The sequence below is a fragment of the Blennius ocellaris genome, assembly GCF_963422515.1.
Source record: "Blennius ocellaris genome assembly, chromosome: 8".
NCBI classification, from domain to species: Eukaryota; Metazoa; Chordata; class Actinopteri; order Blenniiformes; family Blenniidae; genus Blennius; species Blennius ocellaris.
Window position 1 is genome coordinate 26,005,077 of NC_137657.1, and position 27,845 is coordinate 26,032,921.

General features: G+C 47.1%; 2 protein-coding genes across 4 annotated transcripts in view; one reads left to right on the forward strand and one right to left on the reverse strand.

Moving 5' to 3' along the window:
• Positions 1-21,587, reverse strand: part of LOC308133339 (teashirt homolog 1-like) — a 41,781-nt gene extending 20,194 nt beyond the window's left edge. The window contains exons 1-2 of one of the 2 annotated variants that reach the window (XM_080500662.1): positions 21,507-21,587; positions 18,529-19,209 (exon numbers count right to left, since the gene is read on the reverse strand). In XM_080500662.1, coding sequence (XP_080356788.1) covers positions 18,529-18,568 — 40 coding nt within the window. In that variant the 5' untranslated portion in view covers positions 18,569-19,209; positions 21,507-21,587. Of the gene's footprint in view, positions 1-18,528; positions 19,210-19,466; positions 19,557-21,506 lie in introns of those variants that run through there. The other variant, XM_080500661.1, reaches the window with a different exon arrangement.
• Positions 20,332-26,073, forward strand: LOC308133340 (prostaglandin reductase 3-like). 2 transcript variants are annotated; one of them, XM_080500664.1, is made up of 3 exons: positions 20,332-21,343; positions 23,420-24,339; positions 25,404-26,073. In XM_080500664.1, exons 1-3 carry the CDS (start codon positions 21,060-21,062, stop codon positions 25,568-25,570), a joined length of 1,371 nt encoding a protein of 456 aa, XP_080356790.1. In that variant the 5' UTR covers positions 20,332-21,059; the 3' UTR covers positions 25,571-26,073. The 2 variants fall into 2 exon arrangements, with proteins under 2 accessions (XP_080356790.1, XP_080356789.1); XM_080500663.1 differs by having other exon boundaries at positions 23,420-25,545.
• Positions 26,074-27,845: the final 1,772 nt, after the last annotated feature.

Consider the following 27,845-nt stretch of genomic DNA (forward strand, 5'->3'; position numbering starts at 1 on the left):
CATTTGCATGTTCCCTCAAACATTCCTGAGAGGTGAACGCACGCCGCTTGACCACCTTCCTCCAGTTGTATCAACATGGAAGCTCAAAGTATTTCAGATTGCGCGCCGCATGATGGATCCCGTTGGTCTGCCGTTACGACAGAGGTTTCTGAATCAAAGCGAAAGGGCAGAAAGTTACGAGTTGCGTTATCTTGGTATTTATCAGCATTCCTACAAAAGGGCCTTCAAACGCTGAGGTCCAGCACCTGGGCGGGTGTCCGACCATGTCTATTTATTTAATTTTTTATTATTTTTTTTTTTTACTCATACGAGGCCGCAAAAAAACAGCTTCACCTGGACAGTCTCACACAGACAGTTTAATTATTTAAAATAACGCCAGATAAGAGAGTGTAGAATTAAAGAGGACGCCACCAAGCTTAAAATTAGCCTTTCCCAATTGTCACCCTACTCAAAGAGAACCTGTTTTCTGTGAGAAAAAAAAAAAAAAAGTCATTGACGTGCAATCACATTCAAACACACTCGCCTGTCAGTTTATAACTCTCCTACTCTCACACACACACACACACACACGCATACATACACACAGTCTGCGCAACACACAAATAGACACCCACATGCATACACACTTTTTAAGCCCTCGCCTGGCATCAGCTGTCACACAACCTGTCTCGGAGAACTAAGCAGAGACAGACGCTGTCAACTTAGAGTGCCTCAAATGCCCACATCCAGCCAGGCAGAGGAGAAATCAAGCCTGTCTCCCAGTATAATTTGCGCTAATCCTTCATGGGAGATAGTAAAGTCTATGGCATATCTGCCTAATAGCATCAGTCACCGGCAGGTTCTAATCTCATATTTAGACCCATTTCCATCACGGACTGACGACAAAAGCACCAGCACAAAGTGTGATTACCTTCTTTTTTTTTTTTTTACATTTCTGCATGACTTGACTCCTGATAATGGTGGTGGAGGAGGAGGAGGAGGAGGAGGAGGGGGGGAAGAAGGGGAGCTGATTTTAAAAACAGGAGGAGTTTTTTAAAATCTTAAAAACTTCGAGGTTCGAGGAAGAAGAAGAAGAAGAAGAAGAAGAAGAGGAAGAAGAAGAAGAGGAAGAAAGTCAATCCAGGCAAATCCAGAAGACAGGTGGGCAGGGAGAAAAAGAAGAGTAAAGTAAGTGTTGAACTGTATCAGGAGAGGAAAAAGTGGAGGTAAAGAGAGTGAAAAGCTTTCACTCAAGAGCCTACACAGACTTACAAACACACACACACACACACACACTCACGCACGCACACACACACACACACAGAGTCCTTTTCAAAGCGTTTACAACCTGTGGTGTTTGTCCTGCTCTGCTGGCTGCTTTACCACGTGCATTTGAATGCCGACTGGAGTGCATCCCTCTCTTTCAGACAGCGCCATAAAAGAAGACACACACAATGAGGGCTCTTTTCAGCCGAGTGGGGCTGCCTGGGGGTAGGGAAGCACCTCCAAAAAAAAAAAAAAAAAAAAAAAAAAAAACAGCCACGGCACTTCAACTCTCAAGGCACAATGAGGTGCTAAGCCTTGATGAATAACGGGAGATTATTCATAAAGATGACAAACACACGAACAGAAACAAACTATACAAAGTACTGGATGAAAAGTCCTTTAAGTGTGTGTGTGTGTGTGTGTGCGTTGACTGTCTGAGTGCAGGAGTGACCTGGCGAAAGGAAGGGGGACAAGAAGAAGGGGGGGGGGGGGGCTCGAGTGAGGATCCTAATGAAGCTGTAAATCAGAGTCCGATGAGAACAGACGCTGAAGGAGGATCACATCAGTGGAGATCAATGCAGACAGTTGCGTGTGCACACACACACACACACACGCACACACACACACACACACACACAAACAAGAATAGAGATGAGAAGCAGACAGACGCAAACATATGCCAGAGTTCCCCAAGTGGGGCAGACTTATGAAGGTAAAAGCAAGTACATGAGCATTAGCACACTCCATTCATTTGCAAATACACACACACACACTAAGACATCACACACATACACGCGCATTCATCTAAAATCTATTAAACTTCCCCCATGCTGCTCCCCACCTCTTCATCCCCCCCCCCCCCCCCCCCCCCCCCCCCCCCCGCCCCCCCAAGAACTCACCAATGGGCTCAGAGTCCCACCGCCTTGTTCAATCCTGCTCGTCTGAATAATATCTGCCGTGATGAATGGCGCCATAACTCTGATATCCACAATCAATCTCTGCTTTAAAGACACATCCATCTTCTGTAACGCTGAATTGTGAGGTGGGGTGAGGGTGGTGGTGGTGGGGGTGGGGGGGGGGGTGTTGAACAGAGAGGGGTGGAAAAGGTGCTGGGGTGGCTGTCTGACCTCCTGGAGGAGAAGGGGAGCAGGGGAGGGAGGGGCGAGGGCTGCAGGGTGCTGATGGAGGGGAAGAAGGGGAGCTGGGTGTGTGGGTGGGGGGGTATGGTGGGGGGGCACTGAGTGATGTCTGTCAGCTCACATCTGGCTGCAAAAATAAATGAGGCTTATGAAGACAAATGAAAAGGGGCTGTCTTCCCGGTCTCAGCCCTCCCCAATTCCCCGACGCACACACACACACACACACACACACACACACACACACCCACACACACACACACACACACACACACACACACACACACACACACACACACACACACACACACACACACACACACACACACACACACAAAGACAGCCAAAAATGCAGCAAGCGGATGGAGAAAGGAGGTGAAAAGACAAAGGGAAGAGAGGAGGAGGCAGCTGAACAGGAGAGGTGACACCAGGCAGAGAATCAACAACCGTTCCCTTTGCATTCTGGAGCTTGTTGATCCCCGGTTCGATCCCCCATTCTAAACACAGACGCTGTCCAGGACTCGGGCCCTGTGTACACGACGGCGTTTCAAGTGAAAACGCAGAGTTTCTGTGTATACAGAAAAGTTTTTCAAAACAATGACCATTGACACGTAAACGGTGAACAGACAAGTATGTAGTCAGCATGTCAGGCCCCATGTTGGCGCTGTTGGTTGGTTTTGTAATGACACCACACACACACACATGCACAGAGGAAACAATATGCTATAAACATGAACAATGGTGAGCACATGGACAATCAGTGCCGTTCCGGGTGACTCGCAACTATGAAACTGCAAAGTCTCAGGAGATCGACTGGGAGTCGTGACACTGGAGGCCGCCATGTTTGTTATTGTCCATCGATGCACACAGGTACAGAAAAACTATTTTGTGGTGCGCATGTGCAGTAGCACCGTTGGCACTGTCTACATGGAGACGGGGCTGAGCGTTTTGACAAAGTTGCGTTTCCACGGAGATGAAGCATTTATGAAAAGTTCCACCTTGGGTGCAACAAAACGTTATGCGTTTTCACAGTCAGTCTGAGGCGCTGTATATTAATGTCCACAGACATTAATATACACATCAGAACTGCAGCAGAGCGACTTGAACGCTCATTTTCTCATCAATGTGCGTTCCAATCAATTAGAGGCTCCTGCTGCTGGATCGCATTTACTGGAAAAAAGAAACAAAGAAGGTAAAATGGCCACCGTGTGGTTAGAAAGTCAAAGATTCACACTTATAGCTGAGTGTAGAGGAGTCACAAGGGGAGGAGGGGAGGTATTTAGTGGGCCGGCTGCTTTCAGAGGGTGAACTATCCATGACCTGCGAGGAGGGTCACCCCTGGGTGACACTGCCACTGAATATTCTTCTTAATGATGTACCACGTCTTTTAACCCCCGCAGACAAAGCAAGGAAACATTAGACTGTCAGGAGGGCTCCCCCATATCGTCTTGGGCTCTTTCCGTCTCACTCCCATCCCTCCGTTTTTTTCCCACCTCGTCCTGCCCCGAGTTGGATTTTTAATTATTTACAAAAGACAGAATTGCACCCAGAATTTCCCGGCGGCTCTCCGGGCCTGTGTGATCAACCAGGACCCGGCCGGATCACGAGTGAAAATCTGGTCCGTTTAGTCTGCTGCTAGAAAGCAAAAGCACCGCTTTCAAGGAAAAAGGGTGTGCTTTGCAAAGATGCATCAAAACTGTCGGTGTTTCAAAAACCCAGTGCACCAACTCTATCAACCATTAACTGTGGAATCACAGTGAAAGCCGGTCGCCGTTGCTAACAGGAAGCTGAGACTTGCATGACAGACTTAGCATGATAAATGAGTCTTTTAGCTCTACTTTAAGGACAAACTCCTGTCAGCGTTAGTTTGGAAACCGGCGATATTTGCACAGAAGGGTCCACCGAACAAGACGTCACTCAGAGGTGAGCAAACATGGCAACAATAGCCGGCGTTACGGCGTCTAAACACAGGTAAAGAGGAGGATTACAGCGGCGGAGCTGGAAGCTTCTCAAAACGTCTAATCTGAGCGTGCTGGAGGAAGGGAAGGGCCCCCAGGTGAGATAGTTTATTGATTCTGGAAGTGGCTGGAATGGAGTTAACCCTAGCCGAGGCTGATGATGGGGGTGGATGAAGGGCTGGGATGAAAGGTGAGCCGATGATGGATGAGAGGAAGCTGGAAATGGAGTGCATGCGGTGAGGTAAGACATTAACACAAAAAGCGGTAGATAGGCATGCCGCGACTGGACTGACACCACTCACTATTGCAACCGACACGTCGGTTACAACAGGCATTCCTACGTACGAGCCGTTCTGCAAAGTAATGCGTTCCCGAGCCGTGACCCCCCCGCGGACCTCCGACTGGGGCCCGAGCAGCGGGGAACGCTGTAATCGCTCTGTCAAACAACTCCTCAGTCGCAGGTACGGAGTGTGTCCATACGTGTGCGCGGTAAACATTTCCAGACCACAAAGAAATAAAACGAAGAAAAATGATAAACGCAGCACCCAAGGAAAGTTTTGTTATGAGTCTACATTCAAAAGTTTGTCATGGACTACATTAATAATGTTACAGAGAGCTTCATGAATGACTTGATTCATAATGAACTAATGGACACTGAAGTTCTGGCTGTAAGGTACAGTCACCGCCGCTAACCCTGCGTGCAGACGCTGTGTGAGTGGGGTCGGGGTGGGGGGGGGGGGGGGGGGGGGGTGGGGGTGGTAGAAAACATTACAGAGCCCTTTTTTTTTTCTGACACCAAGCAAAGTGAGCAGAGGGTGGAGGTGGTCGGGTGGAGGAGGAGAGAAAACGAGGAGGAGAGTGAACAGCGGGGGCGGGCTGAAGGAGTAGAGATGAGGGAGGGAGGGATGGGGAAGGGAGGGGGTGGGGGGGTGGGGGGGGGGTTGAGCGTTGGAATGAACTCTCTCAGGCTTTGTGGTGCACGTTTCCCAAGGCCCCCGCCTGGCCCCTTTGATAAATGACACATGTCATTCTGTCAGCTTGTGACACTGCAGCTGGGAGGCCCTGTGATGTATGGCTCTGCTGAAAAAGGAAATCAACTTTTTTCCCTTCCCTCTCCCTCTCTCTCTCTCTCTCTCTCTCTCTCTCTCTCTCTCTGTCCCTCTGTTTCTGTCTCCCTCTCTTTTTCCACCTCCCTCCCTCCCTTCCTCAGCCCAGGCTGAGTGCATGGCCTTTTTATATGAGGATTTAGGTTTCCTCTGGTCCAGTAAGCCCCCCCACCTTCTCTCTCCACACACACACACACACACACACACACACACACACACACACACACACACACACACACACACACACACACACACACACACACACACACACACACACACACACACACACACACACACACTGTCTCGGTGACGCAGCTATTATGATCGCGCTCAAAGCTGTAACCTGAGGAAAAGAGGGCAACGCCACCATCGGAGGTGGATCCAGGATTTATGGCTAAAAGCCAAGGAAGTAAACAAAGTACACACTTTTTAATAGGCGAGCGGAGGGGGGGGGGGGGCTGCGGGTTGTATGGATGCAGGGGGGGGGGGGGGGCATTCCGGTTGGGCAGGATGGCTTGTGTCTCCCACTGGGTCATCTGTCATCCATGTGTCTGACTATGGTAGGAGCACACACACCCACACACACACACACACACACACACGCACACACACTCCCACAGGAACTGGGATGAACTGAGAAAAGTATGCCACACACACACACACGCGCACGCAGAGGTGCATGCAGGGTAATGTACATTGTGAGCAGATAAATATTCGCACACTCGAAAAGACTTTTCACAGCAAATACCCGCACTATCAATCTTCAAACGGCGTTGGGAAAAGAAAAGAAAAAAAAAAACCCAACAAAATAAAAAACAAAGACACGATGAGATTTTATTTCACAGGGCAAATGAGTCTAGCCAATGAGCTGCTCCCGCGAGGCCTGCCATAACCCTCCCTTCCTGGCAGATTAGCCTATCACGGCATCCTATTGACCTCTCCACTCCACGCACCGCCCACGCAATGGATGAGCCGCTATAAAAAAAGACCATTCTCTTTTTCTACTCCTTTTCTTTCTCCCTCTTGCATACACACTTTCTTTCTACTCTCTCTCTCTTTCTCTCTCTCTCTCTCTCTAATCATATCCTAGTTCTCTCTCTCCCGCTATTGCTCTACCCCTCCTCCCTCGTTTCTCTCTCAACGGCTGACCTGTTATCAGTGCACTGGAGATTTAACGGCCCAAAAGAAAGAAAGGAAAAAAAAAAAAAAAAAGACAGCGTGAGTCAGGCGTGACGGAATGACGTTTTTCAATCTTCATGACCTCTCACACACACACATGATTCACAAGACAAACATACTGATTCCAAATCAAGCCAAATGTATAAATATCTTCACTGGTGGTCACCGGGTGCAGTCAGGTAAAAAAAAAAAAAAAAAAAAAAAATAGAAACAAGAAAACAGATGATGAGAAGACGGTGCTGCTGGTATGAAATCACAGGAATGAGGAGCACAATTCAGGCCATTCAGCCGGCTGCATACACACTAATGAGTAAGAGTTCACTATGTGTTGCTATGGGGACTAGGGCTACTTTGAATAAAGGAAAAGCAAAAGAGCAAGAGACACAGGGAGAAGAGATATATAGAGAAAACATTAAAAAAAAAAAAAAGAGGACGGAGAGGTGGTGAGAACCCACAAGGCGCTAAAGCAAAGGGGCACGACGATTCCACAGGTGGATTTAGTTTTAAAGAGGAATTTTACTACAAAGTTACAAACGCTTGAAGTCAGATCTTTGATGGAATTACACAAGAATACAACAATATGTTGAGAGTCTTTAATCTGGTTAAGCAGATCTGGACATTGTGTGGTATTCGGGTGTAATTACTGTACACGATGCAACGGCTTTGTTTTATATTTGAAGGCAGATCATTTATTTGTAGCGCGTACAGAGTTCATATCTGCACCCTGAAAAAATGTTGGTTTAAAGTGGAACAAAATGATAAAGCGATGCAGAAAGTTCAATCTGGTCGGTGTGCTTTAAGATTAGAAACTGACTGAAGCAGAACATGAATAGCTTTTATCACAATATGTATTACTTTATTATATCATTTATTATATAATCAGTATTCCACAGCCATCCGATTTTCTTTCCTCTTGGCAAAATTAGTGGCCCACTCATGGCTCTGAGTTTTTTTTTGGTTTTTTTTAAGACATTTTGAATACAACTGTAAATATATTGAATCAAGAGGTGCATGCAAATCGCCAAATTAGCACCAAGCTGCGTTTTTAACGTGAGCGATTTGCACCTGTTAAACAGTGACGAAACAAGAGAATCACTTTTATGGGTGCAAACTTGAGCAGAAGGAGAAAAAGGAGAGCAAACAAGAACCTGTGCGGCCCGGACTGTGGCCACCTGGGGGTCACGACCTGCCTTCGACCCCGTCAGATGTGCACGATGGAGGGGGTGTGCAGGAGAACGGAGGTGGGGGGGTGGTGGGGGGGGGGGGGGGTCTCCTCTACTCTGTGTGCAGCAGGACCAACACATTTCTAAATGCCAGAAGGCCTTTACAATGCTGTCAACGGCACCAGTGCAACAACTTTGAGTGTGTGTTATCTGTGTGTGTGGTTAAAGAAAGGGGGTGGTGGGGTGAACCACCACTAGTATTAGCAACCCACCCCCCCCCCTCTTCCCGACACACACAAACCCCCTCCTTTCTCCTCTCTGTTAACAAGCTGCCTCTGTGACCCGCAGGATATTGCTATACACATGTAGACAACAAACACATTGAAAACACACCGCGGCGCTGCCACTGGAACAACATTCCTGCCTCCCGATGTCCTTCCACATGAATACTGTGGCCACTGTAGCCATTTTGTTTTTGTTTAGTCTCTCCTCTTTTTCTTTTTTCTTTTTCTTTTTTGCGCCGAGTTTGGTTTGCGCGGTCGAATTTTTCCCTTTTAATCACAGCTGGAGGAGAGGAAGAAAGAGTCATGAGGAAATGAGGGAGGTGATATGACAAGGGGGGCAGTGTCTGGAGCCAGGATCCTGGGACTGTGTGTGTGTGTGTGTGTGTGTGTGTGTGTGTGTGTGTGTGTGTGTGTGTGTGTGTGTGTGTGTGTGTGTGTGTGTGTGTGTGTGTGTGTGTGTGTGTGTGTGTGTGTGTGTGTGGCCAATACTTTTTTTGGGAATGCCACAAGGTCAGCCGATAAAACGCCACATTCACGAGACTGAGGAAGGTGGGCGAAGGTGGAGGACCCCCACATCCTCCTCCTCCTCCTCCTCCTCCTCCCCCTCCCCCTCCCCCTCCTCCTCCTCCTCCTCCTGTTCCCCACCTCTCACTCCTCCACGCAACTCGCCTCGATTAATCACCGCTGTTGTTACGCCACCGTAATGCCGGGGAAAAAAACAATCTCCATGATCACACGCACAAACAAAATTTCAAATTGCTATCATCCATCTCACCTTCCCCTTGTTAAGAGCAGAGGTGGGGGGGGGGGGGGGGGGGGGTGGCTAAAGCCATCACCTCGCTCCAGAGGCCTGGCCGGTGAGGTGATGGTGAAAAATTAACACTAGGCGCAGCCAAACGAGTTTGGAAAAAAAAAAAGGTTAACAGTGCGATGGGATCAATGTGCATGGCAGAAGTGGGGTCGGGGGTGGGTGTGTGTGTGTGTGTGTGTGTGTGTGTGTGTGTGTGTGTGTGTGTGTGGGGAGGTGGGGTTGGGGTGGGGCAGCTATGTAAAACACTCGCCTTAAGTCAGCTGCATCCGGTTAATATTTAATCCCTCCATCCATCTCCACAAAGAGCGTTTCCCTTTTAGCTTTAGCTGCCGTTTACTTTGATTACACACAAACGTTTCGAGGGGCTGGCTGGGGCTGGGGGGGGGGGGGGGGGGGCGAGGGGTGGGGGGGGGGTTAAAGCAGAGGGAATGATAAGAGAGCACGGTGGGGCGATTTGCATGGCGGACGGTAAAAAATAAAAAATAAATATATATTCTCAGGTTTGATAATGGCTCAGAGCAGTCTGGAGCCAGTGTGAGACAGAGGAGCAGAGGTAGGCCTGGAGAAAGAAGGAGAGAGAGAGAGAGAGAGAGAGAGAGAGAGAGAGAGAGAGAGAGAAGGTCTGTGGTGATGAGAAAAAAAGGTGAAGAAGGCTGAAAAACACCCAACAACAAACCAAATTTCACTACCGAGGGGGCTTTGCCTTATTTAAAACAAGAGATATGCAAATAAAGCAGGGAGCAGTGAAATAACACTGATATTATCTTCCCCGGTTATTTTCCGTGGCAAATGATTTCTAGGGAAGGAATCAAAAACTGTAACTCCCAAGTGAACATGCAAATCCATCTGCGTGTTCCTGGGGAGCCTCGTCCCCGCGCTCGCTCTCATGTTGCTTTACCGAGTTGCCGTTTTTTTTTTTTTTCTCTTCCCTCCACTGCCTCTTTCAACCGACGTGAGCTTCTCGTGTTTATTCTGCGCCGGAAAACTGCATTTATTACGGGGGGGGGGGGGGGTAATAACCACGCGGAGTCAAGCGTACGACACACGGGCGTATGATGACTGTAAAACGCGAACACGCAGGTAAATTAGAAAGAGGCAAACTTTATTTGAAGCCGCTTCGGCCTGCACGAATCCACGTTTCACGCACCCGATGCTTTCTATTAGGCTCAAGCAATTAAAAGGAAATTGAACTACATGCCTCTGCACTGATTTAAACCCTTCAAAATTGAGAAAATATGGCAAATGGAGAACACACACCACTTAAATTTCGGCTTTTTTTCTCTCTCTCTCTCTGCCCTCTTTTTTTTTTTTTCTTCTTCTTCTTTTTTCATTCTTCCCAGACTCGCTGTGAAACCCAAAATGTGTTTGTCAGCCAGCGGCTTCACTGGGAGGAAGCCTTCAAGATGGGCAATGGCAACTGTTCATTTTCTCACTCACTGACCTCAAGTCCCCACTTTACAATGTGGAATAAAAGCAGCTCGGAGTTCGCCAACGGGGCGGTGAGCGGCGGGGAGGTTGAGGAGAAGCGGCGTCGAGGGTTGTGACAAAAAAAAAAAAAAAAAGATTTGCAATGAAGAACGAACGCATCCAAACGTATAGATAAGAAGAAGTTCTAGGACGGATATAAACACGCCGACTTCAATTCATTCTGCCTCGAGTTCGTTCGTTTGTTTTTCTTTTCTTCTGTTCAGGTTTTTGTTTTTTGTTTTTACCCTGGCTTACCTTGTTTACATATTTTGACGGCGTTCTCCCGTCTTCGCCGGAAACGTCATGCGGTGGTGGTGGATGACGTGTGTTTTTTATCAGCTGCTGTTACCAAGGCGCCGCCGCCGTCGCCACCACCGGATGACGCTTCTTGACGAAGGCGGGAGAACGCCGTCGAAACATGTTTAAAAAAAAACAAACAGATAAAGTATTCATTGATTGAGTATTTCTAGCTGGTTTTAGTGGTTTTCCAGGTTTCAGACCCTCCTGAACCCAAACTCCCCGCCCGCTGACACTCCGCCGCCGTCACTGATACGGCGAACCATCGATCGCCGATCGTCTGATGTGGTCCGGGGCTGCGGGGCCCGTGACAACGCTGACAAGGGTAAAGTGTTATTTCTCTCACACGCCGACAGCTGGACGCAGGAGGAGGGTGGGTGGGGGTGGTGGTGGGGGTGGTGGATGCAGTCGGTTGGAGGGATGCAAGCAGGGAGGGGCATTCGGCCGGCCAGGCAGTAATTCTTAATTGACACCTGTCAGGATAATGGCGGCAGTCACAGCTGTTGCGGGAGAATTTGTCCATCGTCCCGTTCATCTGTCAGGTTTAATGCCCGTCCTAAAAGCTGCCCCCACACCTCCCACTCACTACCCCCCCCCCCCTCACCCCCCACCCCGCCACACACACAGATTTCACCCCTCCTCTTTCAATCCACCCCTTTCTCTCTCTCTCTCTCTTTCTCTCTCTCTCAGACGCCCCCGACCCGGAAGTTCCGCCTTCTCTGAGACGGGACGATCAAATGATCAAACACCAACGAAACTCCTTCCTCCTTCCTCCTCTTCCTCCCCGCCGCCATCAGACTCCTGAACCGCTGACGGGAATCACACACCACCTCACCAGTAAAAACGCCGGTACGCGATTCATGCTGCTCGGGTGACTTCCTATTTGTACATAAAGACTTCTTTACCTCATTTTGCGCCACTTTTTACGTGCTGTTTTTTCTGATATACGGAGGACAATAAACATGATTTCTTCCATCACAGAATAAACCTTAAAAAAACAAAGGTCGATATCGTGATCTTGTGTGGTCCGTATTCACTATTTGGTCATAAACAAGCTCAGCAACACTTCTCTCCCTTGTTTTGTTTGTTTTTTTTGTATTTTTTTTTTAGTCTCCACCTGTGATGAGATAAATCCAACAAATAGGATAAAACACATATCTCATCCTTCACCCCTTTTTTTTTTTCCCCAACCACTTCTTTCCTACTGAAGAAATAAAAATGGAGAAATAAAAAAAAAAAAAGAGTATTTATCCAAGAAGAGAAGGAGGATGTGAGATGAGAAGCATGTTGGAGATAGGGGGGGAAATAAAGGGAAGAGGGAGTGCCGTGAAATGAGAGGAGATGAGAGAGAGAGCGAGAGAGAGAGAGAGAGGTAGAGAGGCGGGTGAGGAGAGGGAGGAGTGAGCAGGGGTTGGGTGTCCCTAGATGGGGCTTTTTGCTCTTCTGTAGTGGGCCCATCTCGTTTGTCTTGTTTGTTTGTTGGCATCAAAGCGCTGCCTCTCACTCCCCCTGCTAACTGATGTAATGAGTGGGTAAGCTACATGTTGGGGGGGGGGTTTTTTGTGTTGTTTTTTTTTTTTTTCTTCCCTGCGCTGAGGAATTCAAATACTTATTAGACAAAATATTCTGTAATTGCTCATCTTTTATTGATAACGATAACATGTTAAATTTGGCTCTAGCAGACTTTCCCGTAGCCTCTCGAGGAGGCACGGCACTGATCAAGAGAGCAAATTTACCCTCGGCAAATGTAATACTTTACTTAAGAAAATTTGAGATGTCAATTTTTTGTGCCTTAAATGTTGCATGACTACTTCTCTTGAACGCTTCCCCTCTTATCTTCCTCACGTCTGGAATTACGTGCCAGAGAGTGGAGGGTCGGAGGAGAAGGGGAAGAAGAAAATAAAGAAAAATAACACAACATATCAACAGATTTTCATTAATGAGCTTTTAAGGCTTACATCCCTTCTGTGGAACCCTTAACAAAACGTAATTACTCAGCACAACACTAATATTACATAGTAATTAAGCACACTTAACGGCAGGCTGATAACAGCCACAGCAAAGCGTTTATCAAAGCGCAGGACCCCTATCTGGATTTCACGAAAGTTTCTTTAAAAAAAAAAAAAAAAAATGCGAGTTTGTTATGTTGACTGTAAAATGAGAACAAAAATTCTTTATTTGGGGGAGAAATTGTTTTTCTATGGCAGTCAGGAGTAAGACTGCTTGTCAGCGCAGTCCCAGAGGGCTGCTTTCTATCTGTTTCAGGATTTTTTTTTTCTCTTCTTCTTCGTCTTTTTTGGATCCCATGACTTGCTGCTGGGTATTTTCTTTTTCTTTTTTTTATGTGCTGCAAGGCAACAAAGCACATCTGGCTGCTTTAATGATATGATTTCCCATCATGCTAAGCCACCTCCATTATGACCTCCCACAGAGACATGCTGGCTGCACTTAAGCATTGGGTGTAGGTGTGTGTGTGTGTGTGTGTCTGTCTGTCTGACTGTCTGTGTTTACGGTTTGACGGTGTGTGTGTGTGTGTGTGTGTGTGTGTGTGTATGTTTGTGTGTTTAAAGTGCAGCGAGGGCAACACACTGCTAGTGATGGTAGCAGCGTGCCCTGAGGGCAGCTCTTGTTGAGAATGCCCCCCCAAAAAAATATCAAGAAAGGGGGGAAATAAAAGGACAAGGAGGGGCATTAGTGCTGCAGTGTGAAACACACCATCCTGCGAGAAAAGCGACTTAAAAAAAATTTAAATAAAAAGGTGACATTACCGTTTTATTTGCTTGACAAAGGATTCGGCAATAATTAAGATTTGAAGAAAAAGACCTGTTGAGCTTGAAACTGTTCACGTTTCTTTTTTGTGTGTGGAAGAATTTCAAGGATAACACACACACACACACACACACACACACACACACACACACACACACACACACACACACACACACACACACACACACACACACACACACACACACACACACACACACACACGGGGCACTTGTGGTGACTGGAGGCATTAGAAGAGCAAGCTGAGCATGTTTGACCTCTGACTGGCTCAAATCCCAGATGTAAATTTAACTATTAGTTTCGGAGGGCGGCGCAGGAGCAAAAGTGGCTATCGACGAGGTCGATCGATACCACCTGCTAACGACACCGCCGCTCCAATTAGCGTAACCTCTAGCTGAGTCTGACCGCCACACACACACACACACACACACACAGACACACACACACACGCAGACACACACACAGAGGCTCAAAAGGGGAATGCCAAGGAAGCGTTACAGTACCACCGAAGGGTGGAAAATAAAAACCGTGGATCAATACGTGTTGCTGTTCGCTCCGTTTGATTGGGAATTTTTGCGGAGCTATGACAGGAGTGAGAAACATGTGGCACTGCTGCTCGAGGTTGTTTTTCCCCGCTCCTTGCGGGGGGACCGCAGAGGGGATCTGAAGGCAGGCCGTGCTAAAGAGGATGACTAACGCGGCGTGGTTACCGTTACACTCGTTTGAGTTATTCATTCCAGGAAAACTAACACCGGTCAGTGCTAAGCTACAAACACACACACACACACACACACACACGCTCTCTTAGCCTCGTCTCGCTGCCCACTTCTTTCTCTCACACACACTCTTGAACAAACATTTTTTTTTTCTCCTTCTTCATTAAATTCAACATAAACTTCGCATTTCTCCGAAAACCGCGGAGCCTTTAAGCCATCGGAAGTTCTACGCTGCTCCAACTTTCAGGCCGCAGACACTGTGTTCCTTTGCTGGAAGTCAACTTTTCACCAGAACGAGACCGTTGAAATTCTCAGGGAGGAGGGCGTTATTCAGATCTGGCAACATTAAAACTGAAACGCACACACCTAGAGGCTACGTACTGCTGTATTCCTCAGGACGCAGACAGAGGGGTGGGGTGGGGTGTGTGTGTGTGTGTGTGTGTGTGTGTGTGTGTGTGTGTGTGTGTGTGTGTGTGTGTGTGTGTGTGTGTGTGTAGGGGGGGGGGCACATAAATCTCAGCATGCTGATTATTTCGAGGGGAGAATATCACATAACAGCATCGTCAAGTAAGAGCACAAAGGTCGCTGTGTAATCTTAGCTACCCCGGGCATGCAAAATCATTAATCCCTGGGCACTGTGATTCTCCTGCTCGGAATAAACCGGAGGCCTTCAGCCATGCAGCTACAACACCGAGCTGCAGGGAGGGTGGTGGTGTGGGGGGTGGTGGGGTGGTGGTGGTGGTGGTGGTGGTGGGGCATTCAGGCCAAAATAAAGTAGACGGTGTAGTGATGTGGTGGTGAACGAGCCGCAAAAATAAAATAAAAATAAAAAACTAATGTGTGAAAACTTCGACAGAAAGTGGACTTTTTTTTTTTTTTTTTTAAATGGCTCCCGGGATGAAGTTTGGTTGGAAGAGGCCTGAACCGTGTCATTAATACCAAAATAAATAAATCTCCACGCCACTGTTTCCAACGGGACATTCCAGTTAGCGGACGAGGACGGGGGGTGGAGGGTGGCTTGAACACGCAGCGTCGTTAGGTGAAAGAATTCAGAGGGAAAACAAAAGGACGAGATGGTGGAAGATTAGAGGAGAGCGGCGTGCGATGTGCTGCGGATGGCCTGGCTCGCTTATTACAAGGTTATAAGAGAGGTGGGGTGTGGAGGGGAGGGGAGGGGAGGGGTGGTGGCGGAGGCCTACAGAGGTCATTAACTGGCATTGTCTCCTGACGTGATTAGTCAGGTAGCAAAGTCCATTTGTCACCTGCACAGGCAAATTGAGTTGGTGCTGCACTAGGGGCTATGGGGACTGTATAATATCAACTTGATTACATCAAGGCAGCTGCGGACTTGACACCTTACTGAATTTGTCAGCATTAATCGTTAGGGCCTGTCACAAATCCATCAGCTCCACAGATAATTAGGGCTCTCTCTAATGAAGCCAACGGGAAGCAACCTTACCACCACCACCCTTTCCCCGCTACACACACACACACACACACACACACACACTCACGCAATGTCTTTCTGATAATTAACCATCGTGCAGAGCTAACTATCTTATCCGCTCCTCTTCCTCCCGCCCAGAGTGGAAGAGGTGGCGCCACTTCTCTCTGTCCTTCTCCTCGTTCCTGCATCTCCTCACCACCTTTAAATCGGGATTTGTATTTTGTGTTGTGTGTGTGTGTGTGTGTGTGTGTGTGTGTGTGTGTGTGTGTGTGTGTGTGTGTGTGTGTGTGCGTGTGTGTGTGTGTGTGTGTGTGTGAGACGAGCTCACGTCTGTGTGTCGCAAACTTTCGCTGGTGCAGGTATTCAAGGTTTCTGTTGGGATTTACTTGTGTTAATCTACTAGCGTGTAATAAGCGTAATGTGTGCTACGATTACTTCATTTGGCAAGAATTTACTGAACACGAATACACACACACACACACACACACACACACACACAGAAAAAATGTAATCGCTTTCAAATAAAGTTTTGTAAAATTGCTGTTACTGAAAAATAAATTGCTTCAAATATTTCTTAAGAAAATTGTTAAATTTGGCTAAAACACCATTTTTCAATTTTTTTTTATCCACAGAACCCTTTAAGAAGTACGAACTGAAAATAACTAACATTTTCTGATTATGAAAGAGATTAAATCAAAGAGGTTTTTATTTATTTTTTTTTTCTGACTGCGTCTGCTGTTTACAAGATATTTTTCGTTCATGCTTTGGCCTTCGATTCCTCACATAAAACACAGATGTGTGTGTGTGTGTGTGTGTGTCTGTGTGTGTGTATGGACACTGTTCTCTAAATGAAGTGGAAGTACTTATAAACCTGCGCAGACACATTTTAAATTGTGTGACTTCTGATTTCAATGCTGTGTCTCTCTATGAGCAGAGGAAGCCACAGGTCAGGAGCAAATCCCAGTGGAGCATCAGGCAAGCCCCAGTGTGTGTGTGTGTGTGTGTGTGTGTGTGTACTATGTATTCGCTAGTGGGATCGTGGAGCAGAGGGTGTTATCTCTGACCGAGTGTCGTGTTCATGGAAGAATGGAAAACATCCCGTTTGCCAAGCTGTGATTGACCATTACGAGCCATGAGGTGCATGGCACTCAGTGGACAGTGTAATGGATCTGTGTGTGTGTGTGTGTGTGTGTGTGTGTGTGTGTGTGTGTGTGTGTGTGTGTGTGTGTGTGTGTGTGTGTGTGTAGGGAGGGATCACAACGATGTCATGTTTTTCATGCCTCCATCTCCACGCTGCAACCTATCGGGAGTCCCTCTGCTCCCACTGTAGACAACCTTTTCCAGAGGGAATATTTCACCAAAACAACAGCACTAACTCTCACTCTTACACACACACACACACACACACACACACACACACACACACACACACACACACACACACACACACACGCACGCACGCATTGAGACACGCATGTGAACTCCCGCTTTCCCAGTGTGAAACGGAAATCATGTGAAGACTGCTTTGCTCAAAAGGAGAAAGAGATAGACGTTCGCAGCGAGGACCGGTTGAATGCTCGCCATCCTACACTCCTTCTCATCCTCCTCCTCACCCTCATCACCACCACCACCATCATCATCGCCAGCTCTCCCTGCTTAAAATGATAAGAAAAAAAAAAAAAACCTGCTGAGTTCAAAGTCTTCGTCGGCTGGCCCTCCTGTTCGACCCGCTTTGCACCTCATATTTCAAAATCTCTTTAAAATTCTGTAACTGTCTTTTGTTCACTCCAGTTGTTAATGCCCAACTTCAAAGGCCCGGCCTCATTAGCACAGAGGTAGAAACCCCTGTCACTCATTTACATTTGTTTAAAGGCTGCAGGGAGACGAGAGGGGGGAAAGGGGAGGAAAAAAAAGAGGGGGGGGGAGTCCAAATCCAAACCACTAGAAGTCAACCTTGTCGGTCCTCTGCCAACACCTGGTTTTATCAGTTGGTCACATTGCGAATATCACACACAGCCCTCCAGCAGTGGATATTGATTTCAATACTGGACCGATCTCTCCAGCAAGTGTGGGATGAATTTAGATGGGAACGTGCAAAAAAAAAAAAAAAAAGAACCCTCCACATTTATCTCTAAGAACATAAAGGAACAGGATTCATAATCCAAACAGCTGATTTGATGGAAAAGTGTTTGGGTTGATTTTGGCTTTTTCTTTCAACATACACACCTTCCTTTCATGTGTTGGTTATAATGAGCACCTATTAAAAGCCAAGAGGTGATTTTCTAACATAATTCACAACTTTTTAAGGCTTTTCAGCTCCTGGTTGGAACAACAGGAGGGTCTCTTGTGTGTGTCTGAGTGGCTAAACCCAGCAGAAACACGCTTCTTGCCTTCATGGAGGGATTTATTGATGTTTATCAGGGATGAATAGATCAAAGACTGCCACATGACAGGCGATCAATCACGCATCAAATCAAGAATGGCAATGCTCTAATAAAACAGAATGAAAGGGGGGGAAAACCGGCTCTCACCAGTTGTCTAACCCCCTTCTTTCCCAGTCAATTATTCATCATTACTCACTCTTGAACCTCAAAAACTCCCTTTTATCCCCCATAACATGCCATTTAGTTTATCTCACCGTCGTTATTAGAACTTTCCTGGCAAAGAAGGAAAAAAAAAAACCTCTCAAAGTGGCATTGCGCAGATTCGTGCGTCATTTGCGCAATTAGAAACATTTAAACAACTGTTTGTTTGTAAGGGGGGGGTGCACGCAGTGGGAATAAGACAAGAAAATTACAGAGTTGCAAAAATAATAAATGGCAACATGCAGCGCAAGTGAAGAATGCTGTGTGTGCCTGATTGTTTTTCTTTTCTTTTCATTTGAGACACTTGTGAATAAGAAGTATTTGCAATGAGGAGGTGCGGGTTATACCTGCTGATCGCCGCGGCTCTTGCTGCTTTCTCCTCGGCATAGTGACCGTCAAGTTCCACGGTGCTTCTCATGCAGGAATTACAAACAAATCAAGTCTTATTAGTTTGGAAAAATCATCCCGGTTTTTGTTCTTTTTTTTGTTTGTTTGTCTTTTCTCTCTCGGGTGGAGGGAGGCAGAGGAGAAGAGGGGGCACAGAGTTGATCTCGGAGCTGAAAACGTCTCGTTTCGTCTCAAAGCCGATGCTCTCTTTTGGATTGAAGAGCTGGATCGGCTTCAGCGACAAGGGTGCTCGGAAATTACGAAGGGATTCGGCCAGCTCCTGACACCTTCGTGGACATTAAAAAACATCTTCCTTCATCTCTTTCATTGCAAAAAAGAAAAAAAAAAAAGAAAAAGGGAAAAGAAGACAGCCAGCAGTCTCAAACCCAAGTTTTTAGTTCACTCCGTTTGGGAAAGAAAAAATAAGGAAGAAAAAAAAATCCCCCCCTCTCTACTGATCTTCAGTGCTTGTTTGGAGAAAGGAGACAGTTTGCTGCGCTTTTTTTTTTGTTTTTTACGCACGCCACAAAACTATCAAAATAAATAAATTCTGGCCGAACAGATAAGTCCCCTGTGAGCGCAGCGCGCACCTCTGGTAAGCAACGTATCCGTGCGTTTCCTTCTCTTCTTGTGCCAGGGACCTGGAAGAGAGAAGGGGGATCGTGGGGAAGAAGACAGACAGGCATTAGACGGGTTAATGTCAATCCCGTCACCACCACGCCACCTCAGCCCGGATCCAGCCTCAGCAGTCCGGCGGTGACTTTTTCCTCCCTCCCCTCCTGCCCTCTCTCTCTCTCTCTCTCTCTCTCTCTCTCTCGCTCCCTCTCTCTCTCTTTCGCTCTCGCTCTTATTTCAAAGAAAAATAAATGGGACGAGCAAGGCTTTCTCTCTTACTTACGTTTTAAGAGTCGTGAGAATGATTTCCGCCGCTCATCTCATCGTATCTGGGACAGAATCCGGGTTATTATTATTATTAGTATTATTATTTTGGAGGGGTGGCTGATGCGGTGGAGAGGAGATCACTTGGGGAGGGGGGTGACAAACGAGACGCATCCACAAGCTTCGCCAACAGCAGATCAGATCGACACGGACTGAAATATTAAGTCTCTTGTAATACTACTAATAAAAAAATAATAATAATAAAAGCAGGAAAAGGCGTTAAAAACAGAGCGGAAGGAAGGGAAAAGTCCAGGGGCTGATCCGAGGTCTCTCAGAAAAGGGGGAAAATGGAAACGCGGAGGATCCAGAAGCTGTTTCAGACAGTCTCAACTGATAGACAGACGCATCGAGTGGCTTTTCCTGCTACATTTTTACTCCTCCCCTCTCCACAAGCGTCACCCCTGACAGAGGAGCCTACCTGTCAATCTTTTTAATTGTCTTGTTTTCCCCCCTCTCTCTCTCTCTCTCTCTCCCTCTCTCTCTCTCCCTCCCTCTCTTTCTCTCTTCCTCTCCCTCCGCTTTTAAAATCCCAAAGAATAAGATCCACTCGGAACTTAGTGGGATCTTCAACTAACAGCCAAACTCTTGTTTCAAGATCTGTGCAACTTGGATGTCACAGTTTACAATAGCGTAACACACTGACATGGCACGAGTTGGGGGGGGGGGGGGGGGGGTGTAGGGAGGGAGGGGGGGTTTGACTCCCACTGAGGGTGGGACGTGAGTTCAATAGTCCAATATGTTCACGCAGCACTCTAACATGATCTGGAATCATCCAGTTAAAAAAAAAAAAAGACACCGGATTAAATGAAATGTGCCAAAAAGAAAAAAAATAATAAACGCACAGAAAGCAGCAGTGTGGATCAGATCACCGACAAGAAGGGGGCTTTGGTTTACAGGTGTAAGCAGCAGGAAAGAACGTGTGGGCAACAAACACGTCTCAGTCCGCCGCTTCCACCAACACTGAACGCCGAATAAAAAAAAAAAAAAAAAAAAAAAACAACGGAAGCGCGTTTTTGCGCAGCGCGCCGCAAACACGCCGAGAAACGATCGCTTGTTGTTCCCAGAAAACTGATGGGGGAAGGATCCGGTGGGCTGGTGTTGCTTTTCGTGGGAGGAAAGCAGGGCTGAGAATATTAGGAGATGAGGATTGATTTGTTTCACCTTACTAGGAAGTGAGTGTTGTGTCCGGGAAGGGGAGGGACTCCGACGACAAGTCTGGGGCGCTGCTGTGCGTCTTTACTGGGCTGCACCACCACCGCTGCGGGCTTCAGCCGACAAAAAATATATCAAATAAAACACCAATGCGTGCTTCTTGGTTTTTGCTGGAGCAACTGAAGGAGACCCTAAGAAATTATTTTGTTTAGATTTTTTTTTTCTTTTAAGCTTTGTGAATGCGCGCTCGGTCCGATCTATCCCGGCCCGGCTCGGCTCGGCCTGCACGCGCGTGTTTAGGGAAAGCCTACAGCGCAGGCTAATGGCAACCGGGTTTATTGCCCTCTGCTGCGAGCGCACGTCAAGTTGCCCGTGAACTTTGTCACATTTCGCGCGAGCCATGTCCAGCCGGCTGCTGGCGAGGAGCGGCGGCAGGGCGGTCGGAGCGATCGGCGCGCGGCGCACGGGCACCGACGCACTTTCTGGAGTTCGTCCGGCGGCGAGGCGCTCCATCGTCGACATGTCCTACTCGGCGCACTTCATGGATTTCCAGGGATCGTCCATACCGAGCGCGATGAGGAAGCTGGTCGTCACCAAGCTCAGCCCCAATTTCAGGGAGGCCGTGAGCGCGCAGACCGCCGCCGTTCCCACACCCGGGGACGCGGACTTGCTCGTCAGAAATCGGTAAGTTGCACGCTTTTTTGAAAGGTGGGCATGATCGCGACGGATTACCCGACGCACGCGCTCCCCCCCCCCCCCCCCCCTAAGTCTATTCAGTGGATTTTGAAGCCGAGCTATTGTTGATCGGAGAGAAGTTTTTTTCGGGAGAAAAACGTGATCCTCTTACCTCGATTTACCCATGTCCAGCACCTGCGATCATCACCATCATCACAAGATGGCAAAATACGTGAAGAATAAGCGCTGTTCTGTAATTCCAAGTTCCGCCCTCTCTGCATTTGTCTATCAATCCATCTCGGCATCTCTCTCTCCCTCCCTCCCTCCCTCCCTCCCTCTCTCTCTCTCTCTCTCTCTCCCTCTCTCTGTCCTCCTGTCTCTCTCTCGACGTCACCAACCTGCAAACAGAAAGTCACGGGGGGGCTTCAGACTGGCACCAGGAGATGGAGATGATGGAGAAGGAGATGCGGTGCTTTACGGCGCTGCATCATTTCTCCCATTCACACACCCTCAGCAGGCGACTCCTGCAGCCTCACACGGTCCAAATCTTTCTTTAAAAACAAAACAAAACAAGGACAAAATGTTGCAGGACGAACATTTCTAAACACAAATTCGTCCAATTTCTGATCGTGTGTTTGATCCCGTCTTAATAGGATCTTCCCTCCTGCTTTTGATTTACAAGCACACCTTTTTTTTTTTTTTTTTTTTTACAAGCTTTGTGTGTGCCTCATGTGGTTTTTATTGTTAAATCAGCTTAACACAAGCACACTGGAGGGTTTATTATTGTAGCTGCTGCCAGTAAAACACAGTTTTCTCTGAGTGTGAGTGCAAAACGCACTACATTACGATCTTACTGGCTTGTAAGACGGTGATCGGGTGCCTGTGAACTTTGACCATTCAGTATTACTGATGCATGAGGGAAATTGTTTGTAAAGCGTAAAATAAGTACATATGTTTGTGGATGTTTGTAGCTTTTGGCAACTGTAATGTGAACATGATCATCAAGTTGGTTTGTGCATTTAAGGACACAGTTTTGTTGCTTTGACGCTCATGTATGTTCTCACATGGCATCAAACACTTTTCTTTGTAATTTTTCAACACGCAATTGTCGTTTGTTCCCCTAAAATATGAACTTGTTCTATTTATTTTAAAAAAATACACCTTTATCTAAAGTAAAGCATTAAATGCAGATAGATTTTTTTTTAAATAAATCTCAATTCCAGGCCGATATCATGTCTCATAGCTCATTGTTGTATTTTGATGTTACTTGAACAAGTACTGCGTTTTCAGGATCACTCACACGAGGGTGAACGTTGTGTTATCAGTTTCAGAAGTTGTTCAAAGCTGTAGGTAGGAACACACTGTGACTCTGCCACAGATGTTTGCTCATTCGGATTCATTTCAACTGAAATGGCTCGGCAGTTTCCGCGTTGTGTACATCCAAACCCTTGTACCCTTTGATAATGCCGTAATGTGTCTCTGCGAGGAAACTGATGTAAAGAAAGTCAAATCAAGGTGTTTTGTTGTATCACCGCCACCCATCTACGAACCACAGAAGCATTATCTGGCGAGCTCAAAGTACACGTGTGACATGCACGATAATGAGGCGCAGCATGCACGCCGCTCTAAAAGACAGTAAATGATTTATTTATACGTCGCTTTCTCACATATTTGTTTCCAGCATTGTTACAAAAGTAAGATGAAAACGGGCCGTCTTCGCACCGAGGCGGGGAGAAGCCGAGATTTTCAAAAACTGCAGTTTGTTGTGGGTGTCTCTGAAGACAATGAATCATGACATCATGCAATGTGTTTTGTGATACAAGCCTTTCGCTTGTCAGTGCAGGACTGTGCTTTTCAAGAGAACAGGGAATCATTGCCAAAACAAACCCGGAGTGTTTGCGCCGCGCGCACACGTGTCTGCTGAAGGGAGCTGAAGCCTTGACCTGCTCGGTTTTAAAGAATCGTGGGTTTAAAATAATGACCGCGTTCCCAAAAAAAAAAAAACCCTGTTGTTTACTGAGGTTGAGCGTCGGTGTTTTCGATGTTCCCGCCCTTTACGTCTGCCCTCCTCTCTGTGTGTTTCAGCTACGTGGGAGTCAACGCCTCCGACATTAATTACTCATCCGGCCGCTACGACCCCTCGGTGAAGCCCCCCTTCGACGCCGGCTTCGAAGGCGTCGGCGAGGTCGTCGGCCTCGGCCTCAGCGCCAGCTCCCGCTACACCGTCGGCGACACGGTGGCCTACTTCGGCAGCGGCGCCTTCGCCGAGTACACGGTGGTGCCCGCCAAGGAGAGCGTGCCCGTCCCCGAGGTGAGGCCGGAGTTCCTCACCCTGCTGGTCAGCGGCGCCACCGCCTACATCGCCCTCAAGCGCCTGGGCGACTTGGCCGAAGGCGAGACGGTCCTGGTCACGGCGGCGGCCGGGGGCACGGGGCAGTTCGCCGTGCAGCTTGCCAAGCAGGCCGGCTGCCACGTCATCGGGACCTGCTCGTCCGACGAGAAGGCCGGGTTCCTCAAGTCCATCGGCTGCGACAGGCCGATCAACTACGCCGCCGAGGACCTGGCGAAGACGTTGAAGAGGGAGTACCCGCGAGGCGTGGACGTGGTCTACGAGTCGGTGGGCGGCGGCTTCCTGGAAGTCGCCGTCAACAGCTTGGCCAACAAAGGCCGTCTGATCGTGATCGGCTTCATCTCGGGCTACCAGAGCGCGTCGGGCTTCCCGCCGTTCAGGGGGGGGACCCTCCCGGTCAAGCTGCTCCAGAAGTCGGCGAGCATCAGAGGGTTCTTCCTGCCCCACTTCCTCGCCGACTACAGGGAGGCGCTGGCGAGCATGATGCAGATGTTCGCCAAAGGGAAGCTGGTGTGTGAGGTGGACGGCGGGGATTTGGCACAGGAGGGGAAGTTCGTGGGCTTGGAGTCGGTCTACCGGGCCGTGGACTACATGTATGCCGGGAAAAACCTGGGCAAAGTGGTGGTGGAAGTGGCTCCGCCGGCTGCTTCCACTAGTAAGCTGTGAGTTTAAGCTGTGAATGAAGATAATCTAGCAGAAGTTCATATAAGCTCTCTATTTTCCTAAGCTGATTGATGCAACTCAATAAAAACATGAATAAATATATTAAAACTTTATTTTGCTGTCAGAGTTTTGAAATTTCAGATGGATTTTAATGCACACAAGGATAAAAGTGGGTTTTCAGATTTGTTATAACATTTCTTTAGTCTCTGTATTTCACCTATAAACATTTTTACGGCGCCTCCCGATCTCGCCGTCTCTCCACCTCTGAATATATTCTGGACCCTCTGCCGTAACGCGCCTGCTTTTGGCACTCCCAAGCACTTTATCTACCATTAATGTTTTATGATCGACTTCATTGTTTTTTGTAATGTGGAGGGAGGAAGGAGGGGGAGGGGCGGGCTCACATCAGTATGTGCTTGTCAAAAGTGAGTGCTGCTCCAGGTGTGCTTGGCATTTCATTGCCTGTTTGTGGGCTGACAGAAACAGCATTCACACAATCAATCTTTTCATTCACATGCCCCGAAGCTGCACATAATAAAAAAAGAAAAGAAAAAAAGGAAAAGAAAGAATTAGTCTGCCTAACCAGGAGTTGGACTAGAAAATGTCATTATGTTCCCCCACAGTGGGTTAAAAAAAAACGCAAGCCCTCATAGTGAATGCTTTCTTCAATGTCCTTTGACATGTTTTTTTTTTGTTTTTTTTTCAATTTCCATTTTCTGTGTTAAATGTAAAGTTTTACAATCGGGCCACATGAAGCTTACCCACTAATCTCCAAGTGAAACCCTCATCAGTTTGAATAATTTCGGTGGAAAGTTTGGGAGATTTCAAACTTCTGTCCAGGCTTTTTTTTTTTCCCGCGAGGAAAGCGGGGAAGTGTTGGAGGGACGTATCGGGACGGTGTCCGCCGTTTCTTGTGTTAGTGTTTCTGCGTGTCACCTCAAACAAACACCTGTTCCGACCTGGCAGGGAGGGCTGCAGTCTTCATGCGCTGTGAACATGTTATTTCCTCATCCAGGTGGCTCCTCGAAATATAACCCAGTGTGAAATACGTTACAGGTGTGACCCCAGCATGCAAAGCTGCTGCCTTCACCAGACGGTGCAGGAAATCAGAAACACACCAGGCCAAGGCCCTTTTTTCTGTTTTGTTTTGGGGGGTTTTTTCTTTCCTTTTCAATACGCAGTGGAAAAAGTCAGGAAAAAAAGCAGAGATGGTTGTCATTTAGAAATGTTGGGTTTGGACTTTTAGGCCTCGATTATCTTCAATTATGCAGAAGATTTTTGTTAAGCGGAATTTTACCGACATTATATGTGCATTTCGGCATTATTTTGCATAGATGGTGGGTTTAAAAAAAAAAAAAATCACAGATAAACAGTTTTTTATACCACTCTCTAACTTTCTTCCTCAGTGTATTTTTATTTGAGATTTGCAGGAACATTAAGAAATAAGGAATAAAAGAAGGCAGATTCAAAGAATTGTCTCGTCCAATTTAATATATTTTTGTTAAAGCTGAAAATATTCTGTTAAATGTATTGCTTTAGAACAAAAATAAACGTATTAAAGCAACATAGATGATAAAGCCCGACTATACTGCTTGTAAGTGTTTTTTCGTCTATTAAAAATGCTATTCACTCTAACATGAGACTTACGACAGTCTTATTGCTGTTGAATTCTTCCAGTGATTTGCATTTATTTTTGCATGCGGCAGACTGAGATCTCTATATGTTTGTCCATGTACACAGGAGTTACTTGTATATTGGTATAACTCCAACAATAAAAAAACCTGTTGATCTTGTAAAGCTTGCGTGTTCACATTGGTTCTTTAAAAAAACACTGTCACTTGTATTTGTCATTGTTTAAATTCCCCATAATCTCTTCATTCGTTAAACGTCTCTGACTAATCGCATTTAAAGTTTCTTCTCGCAAGAAAAAAGATGGACTTGTAGAGGGGACAAATTAACGCCGTCACCTGAGCTGCGCCGATGTTTGCTCAGGTGTTACAATGCAAAAGCAAGCTCTTACATGCCTGCTGCACGGAGAGGTGAGAGACGACGACGCACGCGTGTGTGTTTAGATGAATTTAGCATGCTTGAGTACTGTGTGTGCGTCCACTTTAAACTGCAGGGAGGAGGAGGAGGAGGAGGAGGAGGAGGCCAGGTTTAGCATCTCTTCAATTAACAGGAGAGGCCTCGTCTGGGCGTCCTCCAGGGCCTACCTGTACCTCCGCTGATTAGTGAGCAGTCACAGCCCCAATTAGAGAACACAGGAACCTGGAGAGACAACACTCTTTATTTAATTGGATTGTGTTGCAGTCCTGGGCTGCTAACTGGCATCGCGTGGAAGCCAACCTGGAAGTGCGGCGCGTAAACAAGACATTAAAGATAGAGGAAGAGTGTTCGGGAGGCGGAGAGGGTCTCCGTTTAAGATATTAAGCAAAGTGAGACTCGCGTTTTAGTTGAGAGAGGCTGTGTCAAGAGGCCATCCACACAGGAGGAGTATTTAAAAATAAATAAATAAAAAATATATATTAATAGAAGTAAACTTCAGCATTAGAGATGAATGTGATGTAAATTCACAACACATTATTTGGAAAGACTGGCACTATTTTCCAGGTGTGTTTCAGTCACTTTTGAAGAAAGAAAAATGTTGGATTCACCCTTGATTTCCTCAGTTCGGAACTGTCATGGTCTCCACAGATTCATATTTAGACTTAAACGGCACATTTTGAGGCATATTTTGTTGCATTATTGATGTCGCTGATCAGTGGATGCTCTCTCATGTTAGTTACTGCAGGTGAAGGCCAACATGTTCAAAATATCCTTTTATATGTATATATATATATACATCTGCGATGACACTCAGTCCAATTCTCAAAGGTCTGCCCCTCTTTTTCTCTTCCCCTTTTTTCTCACCAGTCAGCCCCTCTTTTTCCACCCCCCCCCCCCCCCCCCCCCCCCCCCTTACTGGAATATGTGGCACATAACAAAGACATCACCTCCTTGCAGTTGCGGGACTGTAGTCTTCCTCCAGGCGCCTGAGGGACGCTGGCTGGCTGGCTGGCTGGCTCTGTGCTGCCAGGATCCAGACACTAGTCCAGTTTCCCTCCCTGCAAGTCAGTCAGACCCCCTCAACTCCCCAACTCCCCGAGCCCCCCATCACTCCTACCTCCGCCTAATTACCAAACCTAAAACCCCACTCAACTAATTAGCCACAGCAGACCCAGGAACTGTGAGTAAAGGTAAAGAGATGGCTTCATTCAGGAGTGTGTGTGTGTGTGTGTGTGTGTGTGTGTGTGTGTGTGTGTGTGTGTGTGTGTGTGTGTGTGTGTGTGTGTGTGTGTGTGTGTGTGTGTGTGTGTGTGTGTGTGTGTGTGTGTGTGTGTGTGTGTGTGTGTACTAAAGAGAGTGAAGGAAGGAGACAAGAAGAAAGGGAAAATGAAAATCCAAGCCTCCGTTAGCGAGCACATCTCTGCAGCCAATTAAAGTCATTTATTAAACTCT

What these genes read in the sequence shown, in the direction of transcription:
- LOC308133340 (XM_080500664.1), top strand. Translation starts at nt 21,060, where the DNA reads ATGTCCAGCCGGCTGCTGGCGAGGAGCGGCGGCAGGGCGGTCGGAGCG. An exon ending in GACTTGCTCGTCAGAAATCG is followed by an intron (nt 21,344 to 23,419) that starts GTAAGTTGCACG and finishes TGTGTGTTTCAG; the next exon opens with CTACGTGGGAGTCAACGCCT. An exon ending in TCCGCCGGCTGCTTCCACTA is followed by an intron (nt 24,340 to 25,403) that starts GTAAGCTGTGAG and finishes AATACGTTACAG; the next exon opens with GTGTGACCCCAGCATGCAAA.